The sequence below is a fragment of the Eptatretus burgeri genome, chromosome 8 (genome assembly GCF_056783735.1).
Source record: "Eptatretus burgeri isolate ZD-2024b chromosome 8, Ebu_testis_v1, whole genome shotgun sequence".
Lineage (NCBI taxonomy): Eukaryota > Metazoa > Chordata > Myxini > Myxiniformes > Myxinidae > Eptatretus > Eptatretus burgeri.
In genome coordinates this window covers 8,426,971-8,441,555 of record NC_140968.1, presented here as the reverse complement: position 1 = coordinate 8,441,555, position 14,585 = coordinate 8,426,971, and the positions used below count along the sequence as shown (strand labels likewise).

General features: G+C 69.1%; 1 protein-coding gene across 2 annotated transcripts in view; it reads right to left on the bottom strand.

The window, feature by feature from the left end:
- LOC147021045 (uncharacterized) overlaps positions 1–14,585 on the bottom strand; it is an 85,990-nt gene that overhangs the window by 47,877 nt on the left and 23,528 nt on the right. For both annotated transcript variants that reach the window (XM_085893563.1, XM_085893564.1), the window contains exon 2: positions 35–467. In XM_085893563.1, coding sequence (XP_085749689.1) covers positions 35–455 — 421 coding nt within the window. In that variant the 5' untranslated portion in view covers positions 456–467. The remainder of the gene's footprint in view (positions 1–34; positions 468–14,585) is intronic.

Genomic DNA, 14,585 nt, shown 5'->3' with positions numbered 1-14,585 from the left:
TTGACATGCTCAGGTGTATAAAATAGTAACATACCAGACTCAGGTGTGAATCCGTCATCCTGATAATGGAGGTTGCAGACATCACTTGAACTGTTTTCCCGGAAACCAGGAATATTTTCCAGATGCACATTTTGGAATCCAATAAACTTTTTGCAGAAACTGGAAAGTTCTCGAACAACATTCTCCAAGTTGATGAAGAGACTTCCCAACAGAGAAGAGCCTGCAACCTGGACAACCTGCGGCTTCAAAAAAGATTCCACAAATTTACAGAAGTCGGCATACATTGCAAATTTAAATTTCTCTTTGGCGAGAGAGAGGAGCTCTGTTCGCAATGCATCAGAGTCTGCACAAGCTTGAAGAACTTTCCGGTTCTCAATTCCAAGTATATTGATCACTGCCTGGGCGGTTTCTGCTCTCAGACCTTGTGATTGGACCCATTCCAAGAAGTTGTCCATTTGACCGATGACCTGTCAGGGACACAATGCTGATGTTAACAAAGGACAAACAAACTGTATTTGTTCCAATCAATGCAGGGTTTTGCAGTCAGTTTGTTCACGCCACGTGGGCTGTCAGGATGGACTTGAGGTAGACACACCTGTCCCCGAGTTGTCCAGCTTGAGTTTGAATCCTGACACGGCAATAAACAGTTTCCGTGGTGTTTCACAGATCGTGAAAGGGATCAATGTGTGTGCCGTCCTTCAGATGAACGTTCAACTGGGCATCCCCCCTCACAGCGTGAGTTGGTGGGCATTAAAGATCCCATGGAGTCTTTCTCGAAGATGAGGCGAGCTATCACTAGCATGCTGGCCAAATTCCAAGTTTCTTCTTGAAAATACAGGGGGCACTACATTTGCGACACAGCCACACTCACAGCAATGATGCAACCAGCAGTCAAAAGAAACAAAATGAAAGTGCCACCCCACCACTCCCACCCTCATTATTGTTTCATCAATCAGCATATCATCAACATCCACAGACAAAAAAGGAAATGTATCAACAGTAACACCATGGCAACACAAAACAAGGACAAAACAAGCAGAAAAGCCATGGGAGGGAAGAACCTCTTATTCCTTTTCTTCTCTCTCATTTCCCTTTCCTGGACACCCAGCAGGATTAAATACAAAACCTCCCACAAGGGCAGAGGAGCTCCTTGTGAGCAAACAGCCATCCATATCTGGTGCCAACTGCATCAGGGAACATCCTCCTGCAGGTGGTTACCTTTCCAAGGAGGTTGGTGGCAGTATTTGTACTGCGGCCACCACAAAACAAAAAAAGGTATGTGTTGTGGTGGTGCTGAAGTGTCACTCACCAGACGAATCTCCTCAAGGTTAATCTGAAGAATCCCTTTGGCTAGGTGTCTGCAATATCCTATCCTTAAGTGATGGGGATGGGCCAGGCATTTGCTGGAGGAAAGTAAAGGCAGACGGAGGCCCCTGAATGACAAGTTGAAAGTGGACGCAGCGATGCGCTGTGGAACATGCATCCAATGAATGAATTGATGAATTTCCCTTCATACAGTGTGCGCTGTTCTGCTTCGAATCTGTAACTGCCACCAACCAGGGGCGGCCCGAGATGAAATGATACCCCACACAAGAATAGTCTTGGGAGCCCCTGTCCATGTGTTCAACATGTGAACACATCGTGAGGTGGCATGGGGGTGGTGAGAGCAGGCAGTGGTGAGGCGAGGGTGAGGACAGGCAGTGGTAAGGCGACGGTGGTGAGGGAACGGTGACGGCAGGCGGTGGTGGTGGTGAGGCGACGGTGACGGCAGGCGGTGGTGGTGGTGAGGCAACGGCAGGCGGTGGTGGTGGTGAGGCGACGGCAGGCGGTGGTGGTGGTGAGGCGACGGCGACGACAGGCGGTGGTGGTGGCGAGGCGACGACAGGCGGTGGTGGTGGTGAGGTGACGGCGACGGCAGTCGTGGTGGTTAGGCGACGGCGACGGCAGGCGGTGGTCGTGGTGGTGAGGCGACGGCAGGCGGTGGTCGTGGTGGTGAGGCGACGGCGACGGCAGGCGGTGGTCGTGGTGGTGAGGCGACGGCGACGGCAGGCGGTGGCGGTGGTGAGGAGACGGCGATGGCAGGCGGTTAGGGTGGTGAGGCGATGGCGACGGCAGGCGGTGGGGGTGGTGAGGCGACGGCAGGCGTTGGCGGTCGTGAGGCGACGGCGACGGCGACGGTCGTGAGGCTACGGCGACGGTAGGCGGTGGGGGTGGTGAGGCGACGGCGACGGCAGGCGTTGGCGGTCGTGAGGCGACGGCGACGGCGACGGCAGGCGGTGGCGGTCGTGAGGCTACGGCGACAGCAGGCGGTGGCGGTCGTGAGGTGACGGCGACGGCAGGCGGTGGCGGTCGTGAGGCGACGGCGACGGCAGGCGGTGGCGGTCGTGAGGCGACGGCGACGGCAGGCGGTGGCGGTCGTGAGGCGACGGGGACGGCAGGCGGTGGCGGTCGTGAGGCGACGGCGACGGCAGGAGGTGGCGGTCGTGAGGCGACGGCGACGGCAGGCGGTGGCGGTCGTGAGGCGACGGCGACGGCAGGCGGTGGCGGTCGTGAGGCGACGGCGACGGCAGGCGGTGGCGGTCGTGAGGCGACGGCGACGGCAGGCGGTGGCGGTCGTGAGGCGACGGCGACGGCAGGCGGTGGCGGTCGTGAGGGGACGGCGACGGCAGGCGGTGGCGGTCGTGAGGCGACGGCGACGGCAGGCGGTGGCGGTCGTGAGGCGACGGCGACGGCAGGCGGTGGCGGTCGTGAGGCGACGGCGACGGCAGGCGGTGGCGGTCGTGAGGCGACGGCGACGGCAGGCGGTGGCGGTCGTGAGGCGACGGCGACGGCAGGCGGTGGCGGTCGTGAGGCGACGGCGACGGCAGGCGGTGGCGGTCGTGAGGCGACGGCGACGGCAGGCGGTGGCGGTCGTGAGGCGACGGCGACGGCAGGCGGTGGCGGTCGTGAGGCGACGGCGACGGCAGGCGGTGGCGGTCGTGAGGCGACGGCGACGGCAGGCGGTGGCGGTCGTGAGGCGACGGCGACGGCAGGCGGTGGCGGTCGTGAGGCGACGGCGACGGCAGGCGGTGGCGGTCGTGAGGCGACGGCGACGGCAGGCGGTGGCGGTCGTGAGGCGACGGCGACGGCAGGCGGTGGCGGTCGTGAGGCGACGGCGACGGCAGGCGGTGGCGGTCGTGAGGCGATGGCAGGCGGTGGCGGTCGTGAGGTGACGGCGACGACAGGCGGTGGAGGTCGTGAGGCGACGGCGACGGCAGGCAGTGGAGGTCGTGAGGCGACGGCAGGCGGTGGAGGTCGTGAGGCGACGGCAGGAGGTGGCGGTCGTGAGGCGACGGCAGGCCGTGGCGGTCGTGAGGTGATGGCGATGGCAGGCGGTGGAGGTGAGGCGACGGCGACGGCACGCGGTGGAGGTGAGGCGACGGCAGGCAGTGGTGGTGAGGAGACGGCGACGGCAGGCGGTGGTGAGGCGACGGTGAGGCGACGGTGGTGGTGGCGAGGAAGGCGGTGGTGGTGGTGAGGCGACGGTGATGGCAGGCGGTGGTGGTGGTGAGGCGACGGTGACGGCAGGTGGTGGTGAGGCGACGGTGATGGCAAGCGGTGGTGGAGGTGAGGCGACGGCAGGCAGTGGTGGTGGTGAGGCGACAGCGACGGCAGGCGGTGGTGGTGGTGGTGGTGAGGCGACGGTGACGGCAGGCAGTGGTGGTGGTGGTGGTGAGGCGACGGTGACTGCAGGCGGTGGTGGTAGTGGTGGTGAAGCGACGGTGAGGCAGGCGGTGGTCGTGGTGAGGCGACGGTGACGGCAGGTGGTGGTGAGGCGACGGTGATGGCAGGTGGTGGTGAGGCGACGGTGACGGCAGGCGGTGGTGGTGGTGAGGCGGCGGTGACGAGGTGACGGTGACGGCAGGCGGTGTTGAGGGGATGGTGACGGCAGGCGGTGGTGGTGGTGAGGAGACGGTGATGGCAGGCGGCGGTGGAGGTGAGGCGACGGCAGGCAGTGGTGGTGAGGAGACGGCGATGGCAGGCGGTGGTGGTGGTGAGGCGACGGCGACGGCAGGCGGTGGTGGTGGTGGTGAGGCGACGGCGACGGCAGGCGGTGGTGAGGCGACGGTGACGGCAGGCGGTGGTGGTGGTGAAAGGCGGTGGTGGTGGTGAAAGGCGGTGGTGGTGGTGAGGCGACGGTGATGGCAGGCGGTGGTGGTGGTGAGGCGACGGCGACGGTGACGGCAGGCGGTGGTGGTGGTGAGGCGACGGTGACGGCAGGCGGTGGTGGTGGTGAGGCGACGGTGACGGCAGGCGGTGGTGGTGGTGGTGAGGAGACGGTGAGGCAGGCGGTGGTGGTGGTGAGGCGACGGTGACGGCAGGTGGTGGTGAGGCGACGGTGATGGCAGGTGGTGGTGAGGCGACGGTGACGGCAGGCGGTGGTGGTGGTGAGGCGGCGGTGATGGCAGGCGGTGGTGGAGGTGAGGCGACGGCGACGGCACGCGGTGGAGGTGAGGCGACGGCAGGCAGTGGTGGTGAGGCGACGGCGACGGCAGGCGGTGGTGGTGGTGAGGCGACGGCGACGGCAGGTGGTGGTGAGGCGACGGTGGTGGTGGTGAGGAAGGCGGTGGTGGTGGTGAGGCGACGGTGATGGCAGGCGGTGGTGGTGGTGAGGCGACGGTGACGGCAGGTGGTGGTGAGGCGACGGTGATGGCAAGCGGTGGTGGTGGTGGTGAGGAGACGGTGACGGCATGCGGTGGTGGTGGTGGTGGTGAGGCGACGGTGACGGCAGGCAGGTGGTGGTGGTGGTGAGGCGACGGTGACTGCAGGCGGTGGTGGTAGTGGTGGTGAAGCGACGGTGAGGCAGGCGGTGGTCGTGGTGAGGCGACGGTGACGGCAGGTGGTGGTGAGGCGACGGTGATGGCAGGTGGTGGTGAGGCGACGGTGACGGCAGGCGGTGGTGGTGGTGAGGCGACGGCGACGGCAGGCGGTGGCGGTCGTGAGGTGACGGTGACGGCAGGCGGTGTTGAGGGGATGGTGACGGCAGGCGGTGGTGGTGGTGAGGAGACGGTGATGGCAGGCGGCGGTGGAGGTGAGGCGACGGCGACGGCACGCGGTGGTGGTGGTGAGGCGACGGCGACGGCAGGCGGTGGTGGTGGTGGTGAGGCGACGGCGACGGCAGGCGGTGGTGAGGCGACGGTGACGGCAGGCGGTGGTGGTGGTGAGGAAGGCGGTGGTGGTGGTGAGGCAGGCGGTGGTGGTGGTGAGGCAGGCGGTGATGGCAGGCGGTGGTGGTGGTGAGGCGACGGCGACGGCAGGCGGTGGTGGTGGTGGTGGTGAGGCGACGGTGACGGCAGGTGGTGGTGGTGGTGGTGGTGAGGAGACGGTGAGGCAGGCGGTGGTCGTGGTGAGGCGACGGTGACGGCAGGTGGTGGTGAGGCGACGGTGATGGCAGGTGGTGGTGAGGCGACGGTGACGGCAGGCGGTGGTGGTGGTGAGGCGGCGGTGATGGCAGGCGGTGGTGGAGGTGAGGCGACGGCGACGGCACGCGGTGGAGGTGAGGCGACGGCAGGCAGCGGTGGTGAGGCGACGGCGACGGCAGGCGGTGGTGGTGGTGAGGCGACGGCGACGGCAGGCGGTGGTGGTGGTGAGGCGACGGCGACGGCAGGCGGTGGTGGTGGTGAGGCGACGGCGACGGCAGGCGGTGAGGCGACGGTGACGGCAGGCGGTGGTGGTGGTGAGGCAGGCGGTGGTGGTGGTGAGGCAGGCGGTGGTGGTGGTGAGGCAGGCGGTGATGGCAGGCGGTGGTGGTGGTGAGGCGACGGCGACGGTGACAGCAGGCGGTGATGGTGGTGAGGAGACGGTGACGGCAGGCGGTGGTGGTGGTGGTGAGGAGACGGTGATGGCAGGCGGTGGTGGTGGTGAGGTGACGGCAGGCGGTGGTGGTGGAGGGGACGGTGACGGCAGGCGGTGGCGGTCGTGAGGCGACGGCGACGGCAGGCGGTGGCGGTCGTGAGGCGACGGCGACGGCAGGCGGTGGCGGTCGTGAGGAGACGGCGACGGCAGGCGGCGGCGGTCGTGAGGAGACGGCGACGGCAGGCGGTGGCGGTCGTGAGGCGATGGCAGGCGGTGGCGGTCGTGAGGTGACGGCGACGGCAGGCGGTGGAGGTCGTGAGGCGACGGCGACGGCAGGCGGTGGAGGTCGTGAGGGGACGGCAGGCGGTGGAGGTCGTGAGGCGACGGCAGGAGGTGGCGGTCGTGAGGCGACGGCAGGCCGTGGCGGTCGTGAGGCGACGGCGATGTCAGGCGGTGGAGGTGAGGCGACGGCGACGGCAGGCAGTGGTGGTGAGGCGACGGCGACAGCAGGCGGTGGTGAGGCGACGGTGATGGCAGGCGGTGGTGGTGGTGAGGCGACGGTGGTGGTGGTGAGGCAGGCGGTGGTGGTGGTGAGGCGACGGTGATGGCAGGCGGTGGTGGTGGTGAGGCGACGGTGACGGCAGGTGGTGGTGAGGCGACGGTGATGGCAGGCGGTGGTGGTGGTGGTGAGGAGACGGTGACGGCATGCGGTGGTGGTGGTGAGGGGACGGTGATGGCAGGCGGTGGTGGTGTTGAGGCGACGGTGACGGCAGGCGGTGGTGGTGGTGAGGCGACGGTGACGGTAGGCGGTGGTGGTGCTGAGGCGAAGGTGACGGCAGGCGGTGGTGGTGCTGAGGGGACGGTGAAGGCAGGCGGTGGTGGTGCTGAGGCGACGGTGACGGCAGGCGGTGGTGGTGCTGAGGAGACGGTGACGGCAGGCGGTGGTGGTGCTGAGGAGACGGTGACGGCAGGCGGTGGTGGTGCTGAGGAGACGGTGACGGCAGGCGGTGCTGAGGAGACGGTGACGGCAGGCGGTGGTGGTGGTGAGGAGACGCTGACGGAAGGCGGTGGTGGTGGTGAGGCGACGCTGACGGAAGGCGGTGGTGGTGGTGAGGCGACGGTGAGGGCAGGCGGTGGTGGTGCTGAGGGGACGGTGAGGGCAGGCGGTGGTGGTGCTGAGGAGATGGTGAAGGCAGGCGGTGTTGGTGCTGAGGCGACGGTGACGGCAGGCGGTGGTGGTGCTGAGGAGACTGTGACGGCAGGCGGTGGTGGTGCTGAGGAGACTGTGACGCCAGGCGGTGGTGGTGCTGAGGAGACGGTGAGGGCAGGCGGTGGTGGTGGTGAGGCGACGGTGACGGCAGGGGGTGGTGGTGGTGCTGAGGAGGTGACGGCAGGCGGTGGTGGTGCTGAGGCGACGGTGAGGGCAGGCGGTGGTGGTGCTGAGGAGATGGTGAAGGCAGGCGGTGTTGGTGCTGAGGAGACGGTGACGGCAGGCGGTGCTGAGAACGGTGACGGCAGGCGGTGGTGGTGGGGAGGCGACGCTGACGGCAGGCGGTGGTGGTGGTGAGGAGACGCTGATGGCAGGCGGTGGTGGTGGTGAGGAGACGCTGACGGCAGGCGGTGGTGGTGGTGAGGAGACGCTGACGGCAGGCGGTGGTGGTGGTGAGGCGACGCTGACGGCAGGCGGTGGTGTTGGTGGTGAGGCGACGGTGACGGCAGGCGGTGGTGGTGAGACGGTGACGGAAGGCGGTGGTGGTGAGGCGACGGTGACGGCAGGCAGTGGTGGTGGTGAGGCGACGGTGACGGCAGGCAGTGGTGGTGGTGAGGCGACGGTGACGGCAGGCAGTGGTGGTGGTGAGGCGACAGTGACGGCAGGCGGTGGTGGTGGTGAGGCGACGGTGACGGCAGGCGGAGGTGGTGGTGGTGGTGAGGCGACGGTGACGGCAGGCGGTGGTGGTGGTGGTGAGGCGACGGTGACGGCAGGCGGTGGTGGTGGCGGTGGTGAAGCGACGGTGAGGCAGGCGGTGGTCGTGGTGAGGCGACGGTGACGGCAGGTGGTGGTGAGGCGACGGTGATGGCAGGTGGTGGTGAGGGGATGGTGACGGCAGGCGGTGGTGGTGGTGAGGCGACGGTGATGGCAGGCGGCGGTGGAGGTGAGGCGACGGCGACGGCACGCGGTGGAGGTGAGGCGACGGCAGGCAGTGGTGGTGAGGCGACGGCGACGGCAGGCGGTGGTGGTGGTGAGGCGACGGCGACGGCAGGCGGTGGTGGTGGTGAGGCGACGGCGACGGCAGGCGGCGGTGGTGGTGAGGCGACGGCGACGGCAGGCGGTGGTGGTGGTGAGGCGACGGCGACGGCAGGCGGTGGTGGTGGTGGTGAGGCGACGGCGACGGCAGGCGGTGGTGAGGCGACGGTGACGGCAGGCGGTGGTGGTGGTGGTGAGGCAGGCGGTGGTGGTGGTGAGGCAGGCGGTGGTGGTGGTGAGGCGACGGTGATGGCAGGCGGTGGTGGTGGTGAGGAGACGGCGACGGTGACAGCAGGCGGTGATGGTGGTGAGGAGACGGTGACGGCAGGCGGTGGTGGTGGTGAGGCGACGGTGATGGCAGGCGGTGGTGGTGGTGAGGCGACGGTGACGGCAGGCGGTGGTGGTGGTGAGGCGACGGTGACGGCAGGCGGTGGTGCTGCTGAGGCGACGGTGACGGCAGGCGGTGCTGAGGAGAACGGTGAATGCAGGCGGTGGTGGTGGGGAGGCGACGCTGACGGCAGGCGGTGGTGGTGGTGAGGCGACGCTGACGGCAGGCGGTGGTGAGACGGTGACGGCAGGCGGTGGTGGTGGTGGTGGTGGTGAAGCGACGGTGAGGCAGGCGGTGGTCGTGGTGAGGCGACGGTGACGGCAGGTGGTGGTGAGGCGACGGTGATGGCAGGTGGTGGTGAGGCGACGGTGACGGCAGGCGGTGGTGGTGGTGAGGCGGCGGTGACGAGGTGACGGTGACGGCAGGCGGTGGTGAGGGGATGGTGACGGCAGGCGGTGGTGGTGGTGAGGCGACGGTGATGGCAGGCGGCGGTGGAGGTGAGGCGACGGCACGCGGTGGAGGTGAGGCGACGGCAGGCAGTGGTGGTGGTGAGGCGACGGCGACGGCAGGCGGTGGTGGTGGTGGTGAGGCGACGGCGACGGCAGGCGGTGGTGGTGGTGAGGCGACGGTGACGGCAGGCGGTGGTGGTGGTGAGGCGAGGGTGACGGCAGGTGGTGGTGGTGGTGAGGCGACGGTGACGGCAGGCGGTGGTGGTGGTGAGGCGACGGTGACGGCAGGCGGTGGTCGTGGTGAGGGGACGGTGACGGCAGGTGGTGGTGAGGCGACGGTGATGGCAGGTGGTGGTGAGGCGACGGTGACGGCAGGCGGTGGTGGTGGTGAGGCGGCGGTGACGAGGTGACGGTGACGGCAGGCGGTGGTGAGGGGATGGTGACGGCAGGCGGTGGTGGTGGTGAGGCGACGGCGACGGCAGGCGGTGGTGAGGCGACGGTGACGGCAGGCGGTGGTGGTGGTGAGGAAGGCGGTGGTGGTGGTGAGGCAGGCGGTGGTGGTGGTGAGGCGACGGTGATGGCAGGCGGTGGTGGTGGTGAGGCGACGGCGACGGCAGGCGGTGGTGGTGGTGGTGAGGCGACGGTGACGGCAGGCGGTGGTGGTGGTGGTGGTGAGGAGACGGTGAGGCAGGCGGTGGTCGTGGTGAGGCGACGGTGACGGCAGGTGGTGGTGAGGCGACGGTGATGGCAGGTGGTGGTGAGGCGACGGTGACGGCAGGCGGTGGTGGTGGTGAGGCGACGGTGATGGCAGGCGGCGGTGGAGATGAGGCGACGGCGACGGCACGCGGTGGAGGTGAGGCGACGGCAGGCAGTGGTGGTGAGGCGAGGGCGACGGCAGGCGCTGGTGGTGGTGGTTAGGCGACGGTGACGGCAGGCGGTGGTGGTGGTGGGGCGACGGCGACGGCAGGCGGTGGTGGTGGTGGTTAGGCGACGGTGACGGCAGGCGGTGGTGGTGGTGAGGCTACGGTGACGGCAGGCGGTGGTGGTGGTGAGGCTACGGTGACGGCAGGCGGTGGTGGTGGTGAGGCGAAGGTGACGGCAGGCGGTGGTGGTGGTGAGGCGACGGTGACGGCAGGCGGTGGTGGTGGTGAGGAGGCGACGGTGACGGCAGGCGGTGGTGGTGGTGGTGAGGCGACGGTGACGGCAGGCGGTGGTGGTGAGACGGTGACGGCAGGCGGTGGTGGTGGAGGCGACGGTGACGGCAGGCGGTGGTGGTGGTGAGGCGACGGTGACGGCAGGCAGTGGTGGTGGTGAGGCGACGGTGACGGCAGGCAGTGGTGGTGGTGAGGCGACGGTGACGGCAGGCGGTGGTGGTGGTGAGGCGACGGTGACGGCAGGCGGTGGTGGTGGTGGTGAGGCGACGGTGACGGCAGGCGGTGGTGGTGGTGCTGAGGCTACGGTGACGGCAGGCGGTGGTGGTGGTGAGGCGACGGTGACGGCAGGCGGTGGTGGTGGTGAGGCGAAGGTGACGGCAGGCGGTGGTGGTGGTGAGGCGACGGTGACGGCAGGCGGTGGTGGTGGTGAGGCGGCGGTGACGGCAGGCGGTGGTGGTGGTGGTGAGGCGACGGCGACGGCAGGCGGTGGTGGTGAGGCGACGGTGGTGGTGGTGGTGAGGCGACGGCGACGGCGGTGAGGCGACGGTGACGGCAGGCGGTGGTGGTGGTGAGGCAGGCGGTGTTGGTGGTGAGGCAGGCGGTGGTGGTGGTGAGGCGACGGTGATGGCAGGCGGTGGTGGTGGTGAGGCGACGGCGACGGTGACAGCAGGCGGTGATGGTGGTGAGGAGACGGTGACGGTAGGCGGTGGTGGTGGTGAGGCGACGGTGATGGCAGGCGGTGGTGGTGGTGAGGCGACGGTGACGGCAGGCGGTGGTGGTGAGGCGACGGTGACGGCAGGCGGTGGTGCTGCTGAGGCGACGGTGACGGCAGGCGGTGCTGAGGAGAACGGTGAATGCAGGCAGTGGTGGTGGGGAGGGGACGCTGACGGCAGGCGGTGGTGGTGGTGAGGCGACACTGACGGCAGGCGGTGGTGAGACGGTGACGGCAGGCGGTGGTGGTGGTGGTGGTGGTGAAGCGACGGTGAGGCAGGCGGTGGTCGTGGTGAGGCGACGGTGACGGCAGGTGGTGGTGAGGCGACGGTGATGGCAGGTGGTGGTGAGGCGATGGTGACGGCAGGCGGTGGTGGTGGTGAGGGGGCGGTGACGAGGTGAGCGTGGCGGCAGGCGGTGGTGAGGGGATGGTGACGGCAGGCGGTGGTGGTGGTGAGGCGACGGTGATGGCAGGCGGCGGTGGAGGTGAGGAGACGGCACGCGGTGGAGGTGAGGCGACGGCAGGCAGTGGTGGTGGTGAGGCGACGGCGACGGCAGGCGGTGGTGGTGGTGGTGAGGCGACGGCGACGGCAGGCGGTGGTGGTGGTGAGGCGACGGTGACGGCAGGCGGTGGTGGTGGTGAGGCGAGGGTGACGGCAGGCGGTGGTGGTGGTGAGGCGACGGTGACGGCAGGCGGTGGTGGTGGTGAGGCGACGGTGACGGCAGGCGGTGGTGGTGGTGAGGGGACGGTGACGGCAGGTGGTGGTGAGGCGACGGTGATGGCAGGTGGTGGTGAGGCGACGGTGACGGCAGGCGGTGGTGGTGGTGAGGCGGCGGTGACGAGGTGACGGTGACGGCAGGCGGTGGTGAGGGGATGGTGACGGCAGGCGGTGGTGGTGGTGAGGCGACGGTGATGGCAGGCGGCGGTGGTGGAGGTGAGGCGACGGCAGGCAGTGGTGGTGAGGTGACGGCGATGGCAGGCGGGGGTGAGGCGACGGTGACGGCAGGCGGTGGTGGTGCTGAGGCAGGCGGTGGTGGTGGGGAGGGAGGCGGGGGTGAGGCGACGGTGATGGCAGGCGGTGGTGGTGGTGAGGCGACGGTGATGGCAGGCGGTGGTGGTGGTGAGGAGACGACGACGGTGACCGCAGGCGGTGATGGTGGTGAGGAGACGGTGATGGCAGGCGGTGGTGGTGGTGAGGCGACGGTGACGGCAGGCGGTGGTGGTGGTGAGGCGACGGTGACGGCAGGCGGTGGTGGTGGTGAGGCGACGGTGACGGCAGGCGGTGGTGGTGGTGAGGCGACGGTGATGGCAGGCGGTGGTGGTGGTGAGGCGAAGATGACGGCAGGCGGTGGTGGTGGTGAGGCGACGGTGACGGCAGGCGGTGGTGGTGGTGAGGCGACGGTGACGGCAGGCGGTGGTGCTGCTGAGGAGACGGTGACGGCAGGCGGTGCTGAGAACGGTGAATGCAGGCGGTGGTGGTGGGGAGGCAGGCGGTGGTGGTGGTGAGGAGTCGGTGATGGCATGCGGTGGTGGTGGTGAGGGGACGGCGGCGGCAGGGGGTAGTGGTGGTGGTGAGGCGACGGCGACGGCAGGCGGCGGTGTGGCGACCGCGACGGCAGGCGGTGGTGGCGGTGAGGCGACGGTGACGGCAGGCGGTGGTGGTGGTGAGGCGACGGTGACGGCAGGCGGTGGTGGTGGTGAGGCTACGGTGACGGCAGGCGGTGGTGCTGCTGAGGTGACGGTGACGGCAGGCGGTGCTGAGAACGGTGAATGCAGGCGGTGGTGGTGGGGAGGCGACGCTGACGGCAGGCGGTGGTGGTGGTGAGGCGACGCTGACGGCAGGCGGTGGTGAGACGGTGACGGCAGGCGGTGGTGGTGAGGAGACGGTGACGGCAGGCGCTGGTGGTGGTGAGGAGACGGTGACGGCAGGCGCTGGTGGTGGTGAGCAGACTGTGACGGCAGGCGGTGGTGGTGGTGAGGCGACGGTGACGGCAGGCGGTGGTGGTGGTGAGGCGAGGGTGACGGCAGGTGGTGGTGGTGGTGAGGCGACGGTGACGGCAGGCGGTGGTGGTGGTGAGGCGACGGTGACGGCAGGCGGTGGTGGTGGTGAGGCGGCGGTGACGAGGTGACGGTGACGGCAGGCGGTGGTGAGGGGATGGTGACGGCAGGCGGGGGTGGTGGTGAGGCGACGGTGATGGCAGGCGGCGGTGGAGGTGAGGGGACGGCACGCGGTGGAGGTGAGGCGACGGCAGGCAGTGGTGGTGGTGAGGCGACGGCGACGGCAGGCGGTGGTGGTGGTGGTGAGGCGACGGCGACGGCAGGCGGTGGTGGTGGTGGTGAGGCGACGGCGACGGCAGGCGGTGGTGGTGAGGCGACGGCGACGGCAGGCGGTGGTGGTGGTGGTGAGGCGACGGCGACGGCAGGCGGTGGTGAGGCGACGGTGACCGCAGGCGGTGGTGGTGGTGAGGCGACGGTGACGGCAGGCGGTGGTGGTGGTGAGGCGACGGTGACGGCAGGCGGTGGTGGTGGTGAGGCGACGGTGACGGCAGGCGGTGGTGGTGGTGAGGCGACGGTGATGGCAGGGGGTGGTGGTGGTGCTGAGGAGAAGGTGAGGACAGGCGGCGGTGGTGCTGAGGGGCCGGTGAGGGCAGGCGGTGGTGGTGGTGAGGCGACGGTGACGGCAGGCGGTGGAGGTGGTGGTGGTTAGGCGACGGTGACGGCAGGCGGTGGTGGTGAGACGGAGACGGAAGGCGCTGGGGGTGAGGAGACGGTGACGGCAGGCAGTGGTGGTGGCGAGGCGACAGTGACGGCAGGCGGTGGTGGTGGTGAGGCGGCGGTGGCGGCAGGCGGGGGGGGTGGTGAGGCGACGGTGACGGCAGGCGGTGGTGGTGGTGGTGGTGAGGCGATGGTGACGGCAGGCGATGGTGGTGGTGGTGGTGGTGAGGCGACGGTGACGGCAGGCGGTGGTGGTGGTGGTGGTGAAGCGACGGTGAGGCAGGCGGTGGTCGTGGTGAAGCGACGGTGACGGCAGGCGGTGGTGGTGGTGGTGAGGCGACGGTGACGGCAGGCGGTGGTGGTGGTGAGGCGACGGTGACGGCAGGCGGTGGTGGTGGTGAGGGACGGTGACGGCAGGCGGTGGTGGTGGTGGTGAGGCGACGGTGATGGCAGGCGGTGGTGGTGGTGAGGCCAAGATGACGGCAGGCGGTGCTGAGAACGGTGAATGCAGGCGGTGGTGGTGGGGAGGCAGGCGGTGGTGGTGGTGAGGCAGGCGGTGGTGGTGGTGGTGGTGGTGAGGCGTCGGTGACGGCAGGCGGGGGTGGTGGTGAGGCGACGGTGGGGGCAGGCGGTGGTGGTGGTGAGGCGACGGTGACGGCAGGCGGTGGTGGGGGTGAGGCGACGGTGACGGCAGGCGGTGGAGGTGGTGAGGCGACGGTGATGGCAGGGGGTGGTGGTGGTGCTGAGGAGAAGGTGACGGCAGGCGGTGGTGGTGCTGAGGGGACGGTGAGGGCAGGCGGTGGTGGTGGTGAGGCGACGGTGACGGCAGGCGGTGGTGGTGGTGGTGGTGAGGCGACGGTGACGGCAGGCGGTGGTGGTGAGACGGTGACGGAAGGCGGTGGTGGTGAGGCGACGGTGACGGCAGGCAGTGGTGGTGGTGAGGCGACAGTGACGGCAGGCGGTGGTGGTGGTGAGGCGACAGTGACGGCAGGCGGTGGTGGTGGTGAGGCGACGGTGACGGCAGGCGGTGGTGGTGGTGGTGGTGAGGCGATGGTGACGGCAGGCGGTGGTGGTGGTGGTGGTGGTGAGGCGACGGTGACGGCAGGCGGTGGTGGTGGTGGTGGTGGTGAAGCGACGGTGAGGCAGG